The sequence below is a fragment of the Bufo gargarizans genome, chromosome 1 (genome assembly GCF_014858855.1).
Source record: "Bufo gargarizans isolate SCDJY-AF-19 chromosome 1, ASM1485885v1, whole genome shotgun sequence".
Lineage (NCBI taxonomy): Eukaryota > Metazoa > Chordata > Amphibia > Anura > Bufonidae > Bufo > Bufo gargarizans.
In genome coordinates, this window is record NC_058080.1 from 170,618,489 (window position 1) to 170,638,406 (window position 19,918).

A 19,918-nucleotide genomic window follows, 5' to 3' on the forward strand; every position below is an offset into this window, starting at 1 on the left:
GTGTGAAAGTGCCCTTAACGGAAAAATTCATAAAAGGTGTTTGATCCATGAATCGCCCAATACATTTTCTGGTTCAATCAGAATTGGTATTTAAAGAATTCTCCTCATCCTGCTGTTCACATTTTGACATCATGAGACCAAGACGACACCTAACAATTGATCAACAGTACCTCGCCATTGCGAGGCTTCAAGAAGGATGTTCACTGAGCTTAGAGTGTTACAGAGTGTCATCAGCAGGTTGCAACAGAGATAAAGAGGGACAGGAATAGTCACAGAAAGGCATAGATGTGGACATCCTTTGGCCACATCCCACACTGATGACCGCTTCATTGTGAACAATGCCCTGCGGAACCGGATGATGAATGCCACTCAACTCCAAGCACATTTAAGCAAGGTGAGAGGCACCCAAGTGTCACGTTAGACCATTCGACACCCTTTTACATCAGTGTGGTCTGTGTGCTAAAGAACCTGCAAAGGTACCTGACCACGCCACCAAGCACAGACGCCATCGTCTTTCATGTGCCAGGGAGCATCTACGCTGTACGAGGGACCAGTGTGCCTCAGTGCTGTTCACTGATGAAAGTGGATTCATGCTGAGCAGAAATTATGGCCACCAACAATGTTGGAGACGTCAAGGAGAGTGCTATGCATCATCCACTGTTGTCACCAGACAAGCCTTTGTTGGTGGTGGTGGTGGTGTTACAGTGCGGGCAGGTGTGTCTAGTCAATACAGAACTGCGCTACACTTTATGAATGGTACAGTGACAAGCCCATACTACTTCAATAACATTATTAATCCAGTCATTGTGCCTCTGCATGAACAACACAGGCCTAATTTCATCTTCATGATTGACAATGCGCCAGCTCATCAAGGTTGCATTATTAGGGAACGGCTGCTGGAGACTGAGGTACCTCAGATGGAGTGGCCTACACTTTCTTCAAACCTGAATCCTATTGAAAACCTATGGGATCAGCTGAGTCGCCATGTAGAGGCTCGTAACTCTGTACTCCAGAGCCTTAATGACCAGAGGGCCACCCTTTAAAAAGAGTGCGATGCCATTCCTCAGAAGACAATAAGTAGACTTGTTAACAGGATGAGATATCAATGTCAAGCTGTTATTGATGTTCAAGGCATCACAAGTTATTGAGACATTGACATTTTTTGTGGTGGTATACCCATCACTGTTGTTGGCTTTTGTTTCAATAAATTGTTTCAGATGAGGAAATCACCATTGTATGCTTCTACTTAAATGCCCTACTTTCATGATATAACATCACTGAAAGCCAAGTATCCCTAACTTTTTGTGAGGTGTGTATGTACACAGAAGGCTGTCAACTATTGTGTATGGCTTGAGTTATCGGGCCTCTCACTGTGTCTTCTAGTATAGTGCATATGCACCCCCCAAATAAATAAGTGTTTGCAGAACAATGTAGAAGAATACAGCATATGACACTGCGGCACTATATTGGAAAAGTTGTCAGCCACTGTAGTGAAAGTGAGGCAAAGCTCTCAACTGTAATTTATATGGAGCAGCCACATTGGAAATAGACCGATCCAGTGGCATCACATCATAACCACTATGAGTTGTGACATCATAGCTCCCCCCTTCCCCTCAATTTCTATAAAGTCCAGTGTATGGGGAGGGAGGGGAAATTCTGCTGGCGCAAAGGAAGGAAGAGAGCATCAATAACAGAGGAGTCCAAGAGCAGAAGCAGAAGAGTGGTGTCTGCAGAAGAAGAGCGGTGGTGGCAGCAGTAGTGACAGACCATAACAGGGAAGATGAGAACAGTAGTGAGAGAGAGAGACAAATAGCTCACCTACCTGGAAGAGAACAGGTCAGAGCTATTAGAGAAAAGTCTCCATCCATCCAGAAGAAAGCATAGCCTGTAGACATTATCCTATGAAAGGCCCCATCCTTGAGAGAAAGGACTGATGCCACAGTTGAGCTATAAAACTGTATGTAGGCTAACAATAGCCTATACATGAGATATATAAACGGGCTGTTTACAGGCAGAAGGGTTACACAGTAAAAGAATACTTTATTAGTGAGCTGGAGCGTAATTGGCCTCAGATTATTTAAAAAAAAAAAAAAACGTTTGCAGGCTGAAAACTGCCCCTCCAAACAAGTGGACAATCGATTCTAAAGTAAGTTGCATGCAACAGTTAAAGGGCAGTAATCCAACATATTTGTTAAAGGGCCAGCTGCATTTAGCCAGGATTTGGGGAGTACTATCTCTTGTGCAGAGAACACCTTAATCGATGTGAGGAGACTTATAGGCCATACGTTCTCCTCTGGAATTCTGGGAAGAAAGGGATTCAAATCAGCTCTTAACAAGCTTTGCCTCTAATGCCACCAGATGTAAGGCAGCTATCCTATAAGTCAGTGTTCGAACCTTTAACCCCTTAGTGACCACCCATACGTGTTTTTACGGCGGTCACTAAGGGGCCTTAGGCTGGCCCGCCGCTTTTTTACGGCAGCCCAGTCTAAGCGCTGCATGGGTCCCCGACACTCACATGAGAGCCGCTGCCCTGCTCTAACAGTCTGGACCGGCAGAAGTGCCGATTCGGACTGTTTAACACTACATGCGGCGGGCAATGGTGCCTGCTGCATGTAAAGTGCTGACAGAGGGAGCGGACTCCTTCTGTCTCCCGTCGGCACCCCGCAAATGCGATTGCGGCGTGCCGGTGTGTGTGAAGGCTGGCAGGGCTCTGATATAGACCCCAGACCAGCCTTCAGTAATTTCCAGCAGGCTGCGCCTCTCTGGCGCAGCCTGCTGGTCAATGTTAGAATAGCATTGCCATTAAAATACAATGCTCAGGGATTGCCAACCTGCGGCTCTCCAGCTGTTGTAAAACTACAATTCCCACCATGCCCTGCTGTAGGCTGATAGGTGTAGGCAGTCTTTGCATGCTGGGAGTTGTAGTTTTGCAACAGCTGGAGAGCCGCAGGTTGGCCATCCCTGCACTATAGGTATAATGCATTGCATTTTAAAAGCAATCAAAATACTATCTGTTACAGTCCCCATGAGGGGCAAGCACCCTGAAACAGCAGTCTGCAGATGAGGTGCTGGCTTATTTAATATCCGAGTCATGTCTCAAGGCCTATTTAAAAGGTCAAACATTGACTTATAGGATAGCTGCCTTACATCTGGTGGCATTAGAGGCAGAGCTTGTTAAGAGCTTATTTGCATTCCTTTCTTCAGCGAAAGCCAGGGATATCTGCTATTACTGTACTCCAGGGAAAGCAACTGCCAGCTATTCTGTACTAATTGCCATTAAGAAAAGCAATTACTAACTATAATGTAGCATTTTCCATCAGAGGAACAAAGTCCCAGCTAAGTATGCCAGTTGCTTCAAGGAAAGGGAGTTCCTATAGTAGTGCGTCAAGTTCGTCAAATATTATTATGGTCAGCTACAGCATTTTATGGAGAAAGGGAGTTTTAGCAGAGGAATCCACTTGGTAGTGTTACTGACCCAGCGAATTGTGGATTGTAAAAGAGGAGAGAATATTTAAAAGAAGAAAAACTGCTACAAGAGAACATACAGTACAGACCAAAAGTTTGGACACACCTTCTCATTCAAAGAGTTTTCTTTATTTTCATGACTATGAAAATTGTAGATTTACTCTGAAGCCATCAAAACTATGAATTAACACATGTGGAATTATATAGATAACAAAAAAGTGTGAAACAACTGAAAATATGTAATATTCTAGGTTCTTCAAAGTAGACACCTTTTGCTTTGATTACTGCTTTGCACACTCTTGGCATTCTCTTGATGAGCTTCAAGAGGTAGTCACCTGAAATGGTCTTCCAACAGTCTTGAAAGAAGTCCCTAGAGATGCTTAGCACTTGTTGGCCCTTTTGCCTTCACTCTGCGGTCCAACTCACCCCAAACCATCTCGATTGGGTTCAGGTCCGGTGACTGTGGAGGCCAGGTCATCTGGCGCAGCACCCCATCACTCTCCTTCATGGTCAAATAGCCCTTACACAGCCTGGAGGTGTGTTTGGGGTCATTGTCCTGTTGAAAAATAAATGATGGCCCAACTAAACGCAAACCGGATGGAATAGCATGCCGCTGCAAGATGCTGTGGTAACCATGCTGGTTCAGTATGCCTTCAATTTTGAATAAATCCCCAACAGTGTCACCAGCAAAGCACCATCACACCTCCTCCTCCATGCTTCACGGTGGGAACCAGGCATGTAGAGTCCATCAGTTCACATTTTCTGCCTCACACAAAGACACGGTGGTTGGAACCAAAGATCTCAAATTTGGACTCATCAGACCAAAGCACAGATTTCCACTGGTCTAATGTCCATTCCTTGTGTTCTTTAGCCCAAACAAGTCTCTTCTGCTTGTTGCCTGTCCTTAGCAGTGGTTTCCTAGCAGATATTCTACCATGAAGGCCTGATTCACACAGTCTCCTCTTAACAGTTGTTCTAGAGATGTGTCTGCTGCTAGAACTCTGTGTGGCATTGACCTGGTCTCTAATCTGAGCTGCTGTTAACCTGCAATTTCTGAGGCTGGTGACTCAGATGAACTTATCCTCCGCAGCAGAGGTGACTCTTGGTCTTCCTTTCCTGGGACGGTCCGCATGTGAGCCAGTTTCTTTGTAGCGCTTGATGGTTTTTGTGACTGCACTTGGGGACACTGTCAAAGTTTTCCCAATTTTTCGGACTGACTGACCTTCATTTCTTAAAGTAATGATAGCCACTCGTTTTTCTTTACTTAGCTTCTTTTTTCTTGCCATAATACAAATTCTAACAGTCTCGGACTATCAGCTGTGTATCCACCTGACTTCTCCACAACACAACTGATGGTCCCAACCCCATTTATAAGGCAAGAAATGCCACTTATTAAACCTGACAGGGCACACCTGTGAAGTGAAAACCATTTCAGGTGACTACCTCTTGAAGCTCATCAAGAGAATGCCAAGAGTGTGGAAAGCAGTAATCAAAGCAAAAGGTGGCTACTTTGAAGAACCTAGAATATTACATATTTTCAGTTGTTTCACACTTTTTTGTTATCTATATAATTCCACATGTGTTAATTCATAATTTTGATGCCTTCAGTGTGAATCTACAATTTTCATAGTCATGAAAATAAAGAAAACTCTTTGAATGAGAAGGTGTGTCCAAACTTTTGGTCTGTACTGTAGTTTTAAATTAGTGGGGCAAAGGTTTAAAAGTAATATCAGGAAGTATTACTTTACTGAGAGAGTAGTGGATTCATGGAATAGCCTTCCTGCAGAAGTGGTAGCTGCAAATACAGTGGAGGAGTTTAAGCATGCATGGGATAGGCATAAGGCCATCCTTCATATAAGATAGGGCCAGGGACTATCCATAGTATTCAGTATATTGGGCAGACTAGATGGGCCAAATGGTTCTTATCTGCCGACACATTCTATGTTTCTATTTAAACTATATGTACGGATGTAGTAGAGTTACCACTCATGATTTATGAGACGTGTTACAATTGCTTTTCAATGGCTTATGTCTCAAGATAACGCAATGAGTTAACAGCTTGAGTGCTAACCCTGCTACATCTGTAGATATACCGGTATAGGAAGTACTTACAGTGAGGAGTTAAATACGCTCAGGTGGGAATAAGATTATTTATTCATGATGGTTCCTTGCTGAGATCTGATGAGTGCTTCATGGTCTAGATTGCAGAGGTAGCATAATATAAAAACTGATAAACTCCTGAATTACCACCTGGGATTATATATAGTTTATGGATGACAATTGTCCATCTACAGAATTTTTTAGTTATGATTCTAAGGCTGAAAAAACTGGTGGCTAGGGATATGGTATTTCTCTGTTTGTTTATTTTGAGCATCCGCTGTTAGTGTCAGGTGGGATGGGAGAAAAAGTACAACAGGCAGAATCCTACATTTTGAGTCCTATCAGAATTTACACTTTATTCTCAAATATCCTGTTTCAGCTCTATATCACAGAGCTCATTTATGAAGTGTTACTGAGTAGAAGGTTTATGAAAAGAAAGAAAAAGATCATTTGTTTTCAGATGAAGAGATGAAAGCCATTGGTTACCAATAAATTCCAAAGCTGATTTGATTTGTTTTAGTTGGAGTCGATGCACCTTTCCTTATGGTGGACATATAAAGACTTACTCTTACATCTTTGTAATTACCTTTCCTACGAATACCTTAAATTTACACCATGGACTTTTTAATTTTACCCATGTATGAGTAAATCTCTTAGAATGCTTTCACATGTGCCGTCTTGACCTTGAAGCCAATGTTAGAAGTGGATTGTGAAGGGACAGGAATTAGAAGTTAGTTTTTAGTTAAACCTTTCCTGTTTTTTTTTTTCTCTTAAAACTGTATAAAGAGTACCTGTGAAAGAACCCTAAAAGGGATGTCAGATGATTAATAAGTTTTTTGCAAAATGCTCACATAAATTCAAGATTTTTAAATTTTAATGCTCAGAGAAAATGTTCCTGTGTATAGATATTGTTACATTTGATTCCCCTCTCAGAATATTCAGCTAACTCAGCATAGAGAAGTTCTTCATAAGCATTTACATGATTACTTTACTTTCAATGCTGGTTCGGATTTGTCTGTGTCAACTCTATGCGAAACCCATAAAGTGGTCTTGAGGGGTTACTGTATCACTTTGGGTTCTGGGTTTAAGATGGACTTAACTCCTAAGATGTCTTAGGGTGAGCTAACAGTGTCTTGACACGTCTTTGACATCCATCCCCCCTAAATGGAACCTCAAATGTATTATTGGTGTTAAGGGTTATATGAAAGCATTAAAAAGGTTGTCTGAGCTAATTAAATATCTCAAACAACTGTTACAATGTAAAATAAAAACATAACAAAAAAAAATTATATACTCGTTTCTCCAGCGCTGTTCTCTGTGGTGCTCATCTGTTACTCCCACCGATGTTTGTTTTCTAGGCACGTCACTGTACATGTCACTGTCTACTGTGATGTGCAGAGTGACTTGCCTGGATTCAGCACCTCACTGCTACAATCAATCAGTGTCTTCACTTGTAGACCGCTGAGGACAGTGATTGGCTGCAGCGGTGATGTGCCACTGCTGGAAATCGAATAGCAGCAGGAGTACCAGAGGAGCGGCGAAAACAGTGCTGAAGAAATTTTAGAGTTATGAATGTTTATTTTTAATTATTTTTTCATTTTAGGACATTGGTGGGGGGTTTCTTAAAGGGGTTCTGCACTTTCATTTAACTGATCTATCCTCTGGATAGATCATCAGCTTCTGATCGGCGGGGGTCCGACACCCAGGACCCCCGCTGATCAGCTGTTTGAGAAGGCAGCCGCGCTCCAGCAGCGCCGCGGCCTTCTCACTGTTTACCGCCGGGCCGCCGGCCCACTGACGTCACGACTAGTATCAACTAGCGTAGGCGGGGCTAAGCGCTGTTCACTTGAATGGAGCTTAGCCGCGCCCACGCTAGTTGATACTAGTCGTGACGTCAGTGGACCAGCGGCCCGGCGGTAAACAGTGAGAAGGCCGCAGCGCTGCTGGAGCGCCGCTGCCTTCTCAAACAAATGATCGGCGGGGGTCCCGGGTGCCGGAACCCGGCCGATCAGAAGCTGATGATCTATCCAGAGGATAGATCATCAGTTTAATGAAAGTGCAGAACCCCTTTAAATTTTTAATTATCAGACAATCCTTTAACCGATCTGGCAAAGCACCTCAGAGATCATGCTGAACATATTGTTTCTCATGTCATAAGATGTAAAGTTGGATGCTCGGTCTATGACCCCACTTCTGTTTTAGGTGTTATCCATGAATATTATGTACTTCTTGCCAAATACTCTGCCATTCCTCCCGTCTGAGAGGGATAAGGTGTGAACCTCTTTATTAGAATCTTGCAAACTCCCCACGTAATCAAGGGAGTTGCCTGCTTCCCCATAACACCTATTTTCATTTACAAAATAACTAATGTTCTTAGAGGAGTTCTCCGGGAATGCTGTAAAATGGTCACTAGCAACCCAACCTAGAATCTGAATAGAATTGCTCACTTTATTACACTGCGCTGTGTACAGTACAGTGGTGAGTGACTGTCAGGATGCACAGCCTAACAGCATATCTGTCACGGCCATGGTTATGGTCGTGACTCCTGAACTGCAAGCTGTTGCCTGCGGTTTGGTTTGGTTGTTCAACCACAGGTGAGGGCCGCTAGTGTGCTGCCTTACTTGTGGTTGCCGCGGGCAACAAGTCATTTGGTATTGTCGCAGTATTGCAGCCTGAGCTAGCGCTAGGCAGCTTGCGGCAATGTTCATGCGGTTGCACCTAGCAACCTCTCTGTTAGGTGTGTGTGTATGTATGCACTTTGTATGTCTGGTGTGCACTAGAAGTTTATGTTTGGTGAGCACTGTGACACTTCCCTTCACTGTGGCTGCCCGTGGCAACGTTTGGATGTGTACATGTGGTGGCAGTGTCTCGGCCTTCTGGCTGACTCCCAGGACATGGTTGCCACGAATGTCGTTTCCTGCGGTAACAGCTGCAGTGTGATGTTCATTTGGAACACTTCCCCTTTAAGTGGTTTCACTTCCCTGGTTAGTGTTGGAAGGGTTAATTCCCTCTCCTGGGTGTGGGTGTGACTACTTGGGCCTATAAAGCCTCAGTGAATAGTGCAGTTCAGAGGGGTACTTCAGCAATGGTTAGCTGGAGCATCCTCCTGTGTATTCCATCTGCCAGTGGGGGCCACCCTTGTGGTCATAAGTTTATGTGATGTTCAGTTGATGTTTTCCTTTGTTATTTGGTGCAGCTATGGATCTGGGTTCCTGTGTGTGGATGTGTGTGTGCTGAGTTCATTTTGTATTGTGTGGACATCAGCTTGCCAGCACAGGGATCCAGTCAGCAAGGCTGTGGCAGGTGGCTGGAACTAGTGCAGTTCACCTGCCATATCCATAGGCCTGTTTGTGTTCCCCTCTTCCTTGCAGCTTGGCCAGTGAGACTCCTGTTCCTCCGTATCCAGAAGGAACAGGTCGTCTTACCCTACTCCTAGTTTAGGGATCCGAGGTTCCTGAGCATGGGCCCTCCTACCTTCAAGGTCGGCCCATGCAGCTAGGAGTTAGGGTCGGATTAGGGATGCGTTAGGAGGTGACCTGCTCCCTAATTCTGTCGTCCTGGCCGAGCAGCCATTAACATCTTCTGGCATCACACGGCTGAGGGTTTTCCCCATCCTCAGCCGTGACAATATCTCCCACAGTCTTTATTACTATCTCTTGTACAGCAGGAACTCGTCTCTACAATAGATAGAACTCATGCAATCCTCTGTGAGATATGCTGTCATGGATAAGAAGCCTGACAGGAATAGAGAGCAGGATCGCCTCCCTTTTCCTGTCAGGCTGCTCAGCCATGACTGTCACTTACCACTGTACTGTATGGAGCACAGTGTAATAAAGTGAGGCCTCTCATTCCCCTCACAGCTTGGCAACTGGAAGCAACCCACATATTCACATTTTAAGGCAATTTGCTAGCGGACATTTTAAAGAATTCCCAGGGAATCTGCTATTTATATTATTTAGTATTTTTTATGTCTTTTTGGAGATTCCATTATTCCTTCTTCTATGCTGCATTCTTTTATAACCTTGGTGCCTAAATCAAGAAAGGACCATTCAGTTTCCAAGAATTATAGGCCAATTGCCCTTCTAAACTCTGATTTAAAGGTCTTTGCTAAGATTTTGGCTAATTGCTTGAATCTTTATTGTCCCACCCTTATTCATAAAGACCAAGCAGACTTTGTTCTGTCTCAGCAAAGTGGAGGCAGTGCTAGAAGACATTATTCATGGATCAAACTGTCCTTTTCAGCTCAAATACTGAAAAAGTTTGTGAAGGCTTCCAGGCCTGCCATAGTAAGCTGTTAAGCCATGATTACACAAGTGCTTAGTAGGAAGTAAGAAGAATCTCCAAAGACTGCAGTAGTATACTCTTGCAGTCTATGGTATTAGTGGTAGAACAATTGCATGTTTAAGTCTCCTATAAGGACTTTAAGCGGTTGTCCACTTTTTTTTATATTGATGACTTATCCCCTGTGTCGGGAGTCTGCCCCCTGCCAATCAATCAGCTGTTTGAAGAGAAAGCAGTGCTCGTATGAGCACTGCATTCTCGAAATAGTTTATCTGCTCGCTGTTGCAACCGCAGCGGGGTGCAGGTGGAATTACAACTAAGCCATCCCATTTACTTCAGTTGGACGGCTCCTTCCTATTCACTTACGAGCACTGTCTTCTCTTGAAACTGCTGATCGACAGGGATGTATGTCCCCTCACCTATCTGATACTGATGACCGGAGGATAGGTCATCAATGTAAAATAATAAACATTTCTAATCACCCCCTTTTCCCAATTTTACATCTTAAAAAAAATTACTGTCCAAACTATTAAAATATAGTAAAAAAGTATTACTTTTACCCTGTAAATGTTATAACCGGTGGGGGAAAAAAAATGGTCAAATTCTTTTTTGGTCATATTGCACCCTGAAAAAAATGTTATAAAGAATGATGAAGAATTGTATGTACCCCACTGGCGTGCCCCACAAAAAAACAAGCCCTCACATAGCTCTATATAAAAAAAAAGTATGGGTGGCAGAATATGCTGATGTAAACATTATTTTTCAGGGTTTCATTTTTTAAAAGTAGGAAAATATAATATTAATATTTAACTTTGGTATTGTTCTGGTTGTACAGATCGCATAATAATGTCATGTTATCATTCGTAGTAGAAGGCTGTCAAAACAAAACCATATAACCAATGGCAGGATAGTTAGTTTTTTTTTGCATTTCATCAATCAATGAATTCATTTCCATTTTTTGATTCAAGATTAGATAAGCAGTGCCATTAAAAAGGACAACTTATGCCACAAAAACAAGCAATATGACTATATGAATGGAAAAGTAAAAAAAAAAAGTTGTGGCTCTTGGAAGACGGGAAGTAAAAAATGAAAATGCAGAAATGTCTGGTGCTGAAGTTTTTAATGGTTTTGATGGTATACAAATTCAAGATCTCTGGACCTGTGGCTGTCCAGCTGTTACAACACTACAACTCCCAGCAACACCTATAACTTCACAGTTGTAGTTTTTTAACAGCTTCAGAGCCGTGTGTTGGAGAACTGTGCCCTACATTATTAGAAGTTCATTTTGTGCAGTATAGTAGAAATTTCCAATTCTTTAATCATGGAGATCACCCTAATAACCATGCTTTAGAAATATGTTTTTGTGTTAATCAATGGCATATCTTCCTTTAGTAACTATGAAGAGGAAATGATGAAGCTGTTGATAAGTGTTGGCCCACTGGCGGTCATAGTTGATGCAGTGAGCTGGCAGGATTATCTGGGAGGTATAATTCAGCATCACTGTTCCAGTGGACACTCCAATCACGCTGTCCTAGTGGTTGGTTTTGATAAAACAGGTATGATAGACGCACATCTGTTCTACTGTCACTTTCATAAACTAACTTAGGGTACTTTCACACTAGCGTTTTTCTTTTCCGGCACTGAGTTCCATCATAGGGGCTCAGTACCGGAAAATAACTGATCAATTTCATCCCCATGTATTCTGAATGGAGAGAAATCCGTTCAGGATGCATCAGGATGTCTTCAGTTCAGTCACTGAATGGCGTTTTGGACGGAGGAAATACCGTAACATGCTGCGGTATTATCTCCGTCCAAAATTCCGGATCAGTTGCCAGAATGTATTGAAATGTATTAGTGCCAGATCCGGCATTAAAAATACCTCAACACCGGATCCGTAAAAATGTGAAAAAAATATATAACTAATCAGTTTCTCCGGATGACATACGGAGAGACGGATCCATTCTTGCAATGCATTTGTAAGACTGATCCGCATCCGGATCCGTCTACAAATGCTGTCTGTTTGCATGCAGATTGCCATTCCGGCGACTTAACTGCTTGCCGGATCGCTCTGCCGCAAGTGTGAAAGTAGCCTTAGGCTGAGTTCACACCAGTTATTTGATCAGTTATTGTGAGCCAATACCAGTAGTGAAGCCTACACAGAGATAAGGTATAATGAAAAGATATCCACCTATTATGTGTTTTTTTTGACCCGCGCCTAGTTTTGGCTCACAATAACTGACCAAATAACTGAAATGTGAACTCAGCCTTAGTGTTACATGCACACAAACGTATTTTGTTTCTGTGTCCGTTCTGTTTTTTTGGGGGTTTTTTTGCGGACAGGATGCGGACCCATTCATTTCAGTATGTCCATTTGGTAGCCCCGCAAAAAAAATAGAACATGTCCTATTCTTGTCCGTTTTAGGCATTGTTACAATGGATCCGCAAAAAAAAGAAAACGGATGGCATACGGATGTAATCCGTTTTTTTTTTTTTTTTTTTTTTACGGATACGCAAATTGCAGACTGCAAAACACATACAATTGAGTGCATGTAGCCTTAGAGGGTGATGACCTATTTTCAGGATCAGTGTGTTTTGCACATTTATTTTTTCTTTCCATAATTTTGTCTTGTTTACAGGTGACACCCCTTACTGGATAGTGAAGAATTCTTGGGGTACATCTTGGGGTGTAGATGGATATGTACATGTTAAAATGGGGGAAAATGTGTGCGGTGAGTTTTATTTTCATAACTAATTATATTAACAACAAAAATTTTGCTTAATGGAGAGTCACAAAAAGAGGGCCTGATTTTATTTTTATTTTTCTCTAGAAACAGTATTGCAAATTATTGTCTGGTATTGCAGTGTACCTTAGCCTATTAATGAGGAATGATGGATATACAGGTCCTTCTAAAAAAATTAGCATATTGTGATAAAGTTCATTATTTTCTGTAATGTACTGATAAACATTAGACTTTCATATATTTTAGATTCATTACACACCAACTGAAGCAGTTCAAGCCTTTTATTGTTTTAATATTGATGATTTTGGCATACAGCTCATGAAAACCCAAAATTCCTATCTCAAAAAATTAGCATATCATGAAAAGGTTCTCTAAACGAGCTATTAACCTAATCATCTGAATCAACTAATTAACTCTAAACACCTGCAAAAGATTCCTGAGGCTTTTAAAAACTCCCAGCCTGGTTCATTACTCAAAACCGCAATCATGGGTAAGACTGCCGACCTGACTGCTGTCCAGAAGGCCATCATTGACACCCTCAAGCAAGAGGGTAAGACACAGAAAGAAATTTCTGAACGAATAGGCTGTTCCCAGAGTGCTGTATCAAGGCACCTCAGTGGGAAGTCTGTGGGAAGGAAAAAGTGTGGCAGAAAACGCTGCACAACGAGAAGAGGTGACCAGACCCTGAGGAAGATTGTGGAGAAGGACCGATTCCAGACCTTGGGGGACCTGCGGAAGCAGTGGACTGAGTCTGGAGTAGAAACATCCAGAGCCACCGTGTACAGGCGTGTGCAGGAAATGGGCTACAGGTGCCGCATTCCCCAGGTCAAGCCACTTTTGAACCAGAAACAGCGGCAGAAGCGCCTGACATGGGCTACAGAGAAGCAGCACTGGACTGTTGCATGTCATTCAGAAATCAAGGTGCCAGAGTCTGGAGAAAGACTGGGGAGAGGGAAATGCCAAAATGCCTGAAGTCCATTGTCAAGTACCCACAGTCAGTGATGGTGTGGGGTGCCATGTCAGCTGCTGGTGTTGGTCCACTGTGTTTTATCAAGGGCAGGGTCAATGCAGCTAGCTATCAGGAGATTTTGGAGCACTTCATGCTTCCATCTGCTGAAAAGCTTTATGGAGATGAAGATTTCATTTTTCAGCACGACCTGGCACCTGCTCACAGTGCCAAAACCACTGGTAAATGGTTTACTGACCATGGTATTACTGTGCTCAATTGGCCTGCCAACTCTCCTGACCTGAACCCCATAGAGAATCTGTGGGATATTGGGAAGAGAAAGTTGAGAGACGCAAGACCCAACACTCTGGATGAGCTTAAGGCCGCTATCGAAGCATCCTGGGCCTCCATAACACCTCAGCAGTGCCACAGGCTGATTGCCTCCATGCCACGCCGCATTGAAGCAGTCATTTCTGCAAAAGGATTCCCGACCAAGTATTGAGTGCATAACTGAACATAATTATTTGAAGGTTGACTTTTTTTGTATTAAAAACACTTTTCTTTTATTGGTCGGATGAAATATGCTAATTTTTTGAGATAGGAAATTTGGGTTTTCATGAGCTGTATGCCAAAATCATCAATATTAAAACAATAAAAGGCTTGAACTACTTCAGTTGGTGTGTAGTGAATCTAAAATATATGAAAGTCTAATGTTTATCAGTACATTACAGAAAATAATGAACTTTATCACAATATGCTAATTTTTTTAGAAGGACCTGTATACGTCATAATCAGGTGTTAGATCTCATGGGCACTGCCCAGTGTCCACACAAGATTATGGCAGGAGCTCAGCTGTAATACATTTAATTAAATTAAGAAATTTGATTGATTTTATTATTTTTTTAATGCTAGACGCATCAGGTAGTTATGCACCAGAACAGCAGCTGCAGGTGCCCTAAATTCAACTGTATTGCCACCGCACTCCGGTATTGTTAGCCCCGCCCACTTCTGTTGTCACTGACTGCTTGTGCTTGTGTTGGACCTGCCTACTTGTGGTGCCCTGCCCTTCTGTCAGTTTGGACTTGCCTACAACATGGGGCTTTTTTAACTTTTTTTCCCGGGCCACTATATAACAATGGCGAGATTGCTGTTTTGATTGCAAAAGGAGCTGCAAGGGCAGTACTAGAGTTGGATTTATGTGAATTTTTGTAAGTACAATAATGCTTAGTTCTGAGAGGTGGAAGTCACATTACTTCACTATTGGAGGCTGGTGTCCCCACTGCTTTCTACTGCAGAGAGCGTTCTATGTGAGAAGAATCTGGACATCAGTAACATGGAGTTTCCAGTTTCCAGTAGCAATCTGTGATGCACAGAAATGCAATCTGATCCTGGAATGATGATCATTTATGCAGATACTTTGAAAAGTTCTCAGCTGAGGGTGTTGACCTGGTATCTTAAAGGGGTTGTTTAACTTTTAGATATTGACCTCTCTTCTGGACAGGTCATCAATATCAGATCAGTGGGGGTCTGATACCTGCCACCCCCACTGATCAGCTGTTTTCAGCAGACACTGGAGCCTTCTCACTGCGTCTCTGCCCACGGCTGATCGGTGGAGGTGCCAGGTGTCGGACCCCCACCAATCTAATCTTAATGACCGTATACATAGCAAGGTTATCAATATCCAAAAGCTGGACAACCCCTTTAGGTGTAGCTCTCAGATTGCACTAGTTGACTTTTGTATTTTAAGACTGGTTCGAAACCTGCCCAACTTTAGTGATTGTACTGCGCCTGAGAACTTCCATTGTTTCAAATACCTCCGGTGTAGCTTTTTTTTTTAGATACACTAATCACTAAAATTTAGATATTACTAATCTGAATCATTTGTTTAGTTGTCTTGGAATTCATATTGGTTAGAACAATTAACATTCTCGTTCTTCTTCTTACACTTTTTCCAGGAATAGCAGACTTTGTGACCTTCCCAGTGATGTGACGTAGATGAAAACCAGGAAAAACACAAATCCATTAAACAGATGCAGTTTTTCTTGTTGGCAACATTGAATGGCATGAGCAATGTCTTGGGTGTCCCTCAAAAGTTTGCCTCCTACAGGACATCCAGACAATTGCAAGTTAAATATCAAGATACTGTATATATAGACTTGAGATGAACTTCGCAGATCATCAGAAATATAGATTAAGTTCTGTAAGGAATGTGAAGCTTTCTCACAAATGTCCAATGGCAACCAGCGATCTGACACTGAGGAAATGTTTCAGTGGCCTGTGGAATTAAAACATTGGATGCTGTGGGATTTTAACAGTCTTGCTGTTACACAGTGAACAAAAGGGAAGCATGTACACATACTTTGAATGTTTATTACAGCAAGATGAAGCCAGGTCTTTTATACACACTATATATTAGATAGTACTTGGAGTGATCAGCAATTAATTGTCTTTTGTGGACCAAAAGCAGACTGATATAACTAAATATTACTTCTGTTTTATATATAGAATTTCAAATTTTTTAAAGACTCTATATTATGACTATTACAAACTGAGCTCTGTCTCAAAAGGAAAATATAATGCAATATAAATCTCTCATACATAAATAACAGGTATATCAACATAATAAACTCTTATGGCCCCATAGACTTTATGCTGTTGTTGGCCAAACCTGATTTTTACTTTGTGACAAACCCAGACCATTAAAACCACCTGTCTAATATTGTGTAGGCCTGCTTGTGCCACCAAACCAGCTCATACCCATCGAAATATGACAGCACAATATCTCTGAAGGTGTCACGTGGTTTCAAGATATTAGCAGGAGATCCGAGATTACGAGGTGGACCCTAAATGGGCCAGACTTGTTATTACAGGACATCTCAGTTGGGATTATAAACTGGGGAATTTAGAGTGGTTTATTCACCCATGTCACAGCAATATTTCACCTCTGTCATAGTAACATAGTAACATAGTACATAAGGCCGAAAAAAGACATTTGTCCATCCAGTTCGGCCTGTTATCCCGCAAGTTGATCCAGAGGAAGACCCCTCTCTAGTAGCTATAGCCTGTCCATGGCCCTCTTGAATTCCTTTATTGTACTCACCATCACCACCTCCTCAGGCAGAGAGTTCCATATTCTCACTGCTCTTACCGTAAAGAATCCTTTTCTATGTTTGTGTACAAACCTTCTTTCCTCCAGGCGCAGAGGATGTCCCCTCGTCACAGTCACAGTCCTGGGGATAAATAGCTGATGGGATAGATCTCTGTACTGACCCTTGATATATTTATACATATTAATTAGATCTCCCCTCAGTCGTCTTTTTTCTAAAGTGAATAACTCTAATTTTGATAATCTTTCAGGGTACTGTAGTTGCCCCATTCCAGTTATTACTTTAGTTGCCCTCCTCTGGACCTTCTCCAGCTCTGCTATGTCTGCCTTGTTTACAGGAGCCCAGAACTGTACACAGTACTCCATGTGTGGTCTGACTAGCGATTTGTAAAGTGGTAGGACTATGTTCTTATCACGGGAATCTATGCCCCCTTCTGATGCAACCCATTATCTTGTTGGCCTTGGCAGCAGCTGCCTGACACTGGTTTTTGCAGCTTAGTTTGCTGTTTATTAAAATTCCTAGATCCTTTTCCATGTCAGTGTTACTGAGTGTTTTACCATTTAGTATGTACGGTTGACTTGCATTTTTCCTTCCCATGTGCATAACTTTACATTTATCAGTGTTAAACCCCATCTGCCACTTATCTGCCCAAGCCTCCAGTCTATCCAGATTCCTCTGTAGTAGTATACTGTCCTCATCAGTGTAAATTACTTTACACAGTTTAGTGTCATCTGCGAAAATTGATACTTTACTATGCAAGCCTTCTACGAGATCATTAATAAATATATTGAAGAGAATAGGGCCCAATACTGACCCCTGAGGTACCCCACTAGTGACAGTGACCCAATCTGAGTGTGTACCGTTAATAACCACCCTCTGTTTTCTATCACTGAGCCAGTTACTTACGCACATACAGATGTTTTCTCCCAGTCCGATCATTCTCATTTTATATACTAACCTTTTATGTGGTACAGTGTCAAATGCTTTGGAGAAGTCCAGATATACGACATCCATTGATTCGCCGCTGTCAAGTCTAGAACTTACCTCCTCATAGAAACTGATTAAATTAGTCTGACATGACCGATCCCTCACGAAGCCATGCTGATATGGCGTTATTTGCTTATTTCTGTTGAGATGCTCTAATATAGCATCTCTCAGAAAACCTTCAAACAGTTTACCCACAACAGATGTTAAACTTACCGGCCTATAGTTTCCAGGGTCTGTTTTTGGCCCCTTTTTGAATATTGGCACCACATATGCCATGCGCCAATCCTGTGGGACATTCCCTGTCAGTATAGAGTCTGCAAATATCAGAAATTAGGGTCTGGCTATGACATTACTTAATTCCTTTAGGATACGGGGGTGTATGTCATCCGGTCCTGGCGATTTGTCTATTTTAATCTTTTTAAGTCGCTGATGTACTTCTTCCTGGGTCAGACAGGACACTTTTAATGGGGAATTTATTTTTGCATTCTGCATGTCATCTGACAATTTATTTTCCTCAGTGAATACATTGGAGAAAAAAATATTTAACAGCTTTGCTTTCTCCTCATCGCTCTCTGCGACTTCCCCCTCATTACTCTTTAAAGGGCCGACACCTTCAGATTTATACTTTTTAACATTTATATAATTGAAGAACATTTTAGGGTTAGTTTTACTCTCTTTGGCAATTAATCTCTCGGTCTCTAGTTTGGCCGCTTTTATTTGTTTTTTACATGTTCTATTTTTTTCCTTATAGTTTTTCAGTGCTTCCGTGCTCCCCTCCTGTTTCAGTGAATGATATGCTTTCTTTTTGTCATTTATTGCTTTCGTTACAGTTCTATTTATCCACATTGGTTTCTTTTTATTCCTTAACCTTTTATTACCATACGGTATGTACCTCTCACAATGAGATTTTAGGATGTTTAGAGGGAAATTACTGTAGAGTCAAGTGGTGAAGACACAACAGGCTCAGAACTGATAGACATAGTGACACAATGGAAGAATATATCCCAAAAAGGGGCTTGCATGTGTTTTTGTGTCTAGAAAAAAAAAAATCCTTTATAGGGAGAGGAATTACCAGTAGAAAGAGGGAGGTGCTCATGCCGCTCTACAGAGCACTAGTGAGACCTCATTTGGAGTATTGTGCTCAGTACTGGAGACCATATCTCCGGAAGGATATTGATACTTTGGAGAGAGTTCAGAGAAGAGCTACTAAACTAGTACATGGATTGCAGGATAAAACTTACCAGGAAAGATTAAAGGACCTTAACATGTATAGCTTGGAAGAAAGACGAGACAGAGGGGATATGATAGAAACTTTTAAATACATAAAGGGAATCAACAAGTTAAAAGAGGAGAGAATATTTAAAAGAAGAAAAACTGCTACAAGAGGACGTAGTTTTAAATTAGAGGGGCAAAGGTTTAAAAGTAATATCAGGAAGTATTACTTTACTGAGAGAGTAGTGGATGCATGGAATAGCCTTCCTGCAGAAGTGGTAGCTGCAAATACAGTGAAGGAGTTTAAGCATGCATGGGATAGGCATAAGGCCATCCTTCATATAAGATAGGGCCAGGGGCTATCCATAGTATTCAGTATATTGGGCAGACTAGATGGGCCAAATGGTTCTTATCTGCCGACACATTCTATGTTTACTGTTTAGGCTACTTTCACACTCGGGTTTGGTGCGGATCCTTCATGGATCTGCACAGACGGATCCGTTCACATTATACAACCATCTGCATCCATTTAGAACGGAGCAGTTTGTATTATCTGTAACATAGCCAAGACAGATCCGTGTTGAACACCATTGAAAGTCAATGGAGGACGGATCCGTTTTCGATTGTGTCAGTGAAAACAATTTCTTCAGACGGACACCAAAATGCTGCAATCAGCGTTTTTGTGTCCTGCCTCCAAAGCGGAATGGAGACGGAACGGAGGCAAACTGATGCATTCTGAGCGGATTATTTTCCATTCAGAATGCATTAGGGCAAAACTGATCCGTTTTGGACCACTTGTGAGACAAACAGAAAGCCAAAACGCCAGTGTGAAAGTAGCCTTAGGCAAAAGCACAAAATAAATTCTGCTCAGCTAAGCACTAACTGTATAGAACAGTCCTAGCGTCTGTTTACATAGTTTGTTAGGATGCAGGGTCATAACAAGTGCCTTTACATTGTTAGTTTAGTCGCTTGTCCCCTATACTGCATGCATGTTGTTGGCAGCACATCCCCTGTCAACACTGGGAAATGTACTGCTGACAAACAATAGTTTTTGCATACAACGTGATGGTGAGGTACTT

At 42.0% G+C, this 19,918-nt stretch overlaps 1 protein-coding gene across 1 annotated transcript in view; it reads left to right on the forward strand.

The window, feature by feature from the left end:
- The window catches only part of CTSO (cathepsin O), a 36,582-nt gene extending 19,990 nt beyond the window's left edge, over positions 1 to 16,592 (forward strand). Inside the window, exons 6-8 of the mRNA XM_044300162.1 lie at positions 11,239 to 11,402; positions 12,483 to 12,575; positions 15,489 to 16,592. Of these exons, the coding sequence (XP_044156097.1) occupies positions 11,239 to 11,402; positions 12,483 to 12,575; positions 15,489 to 15,523 (292 nt within the window). The 3' untranslated portion in view covers positions 15,524 to 16,592. The remainder of the gene's footprint in view (positions 1 to 11,238; positions 11,403 to 12,482; positions 12,576 to 15,488) is intronic.
- Positions 16,593 to 19,918: the final 3,326 nt, after the last annotated feature.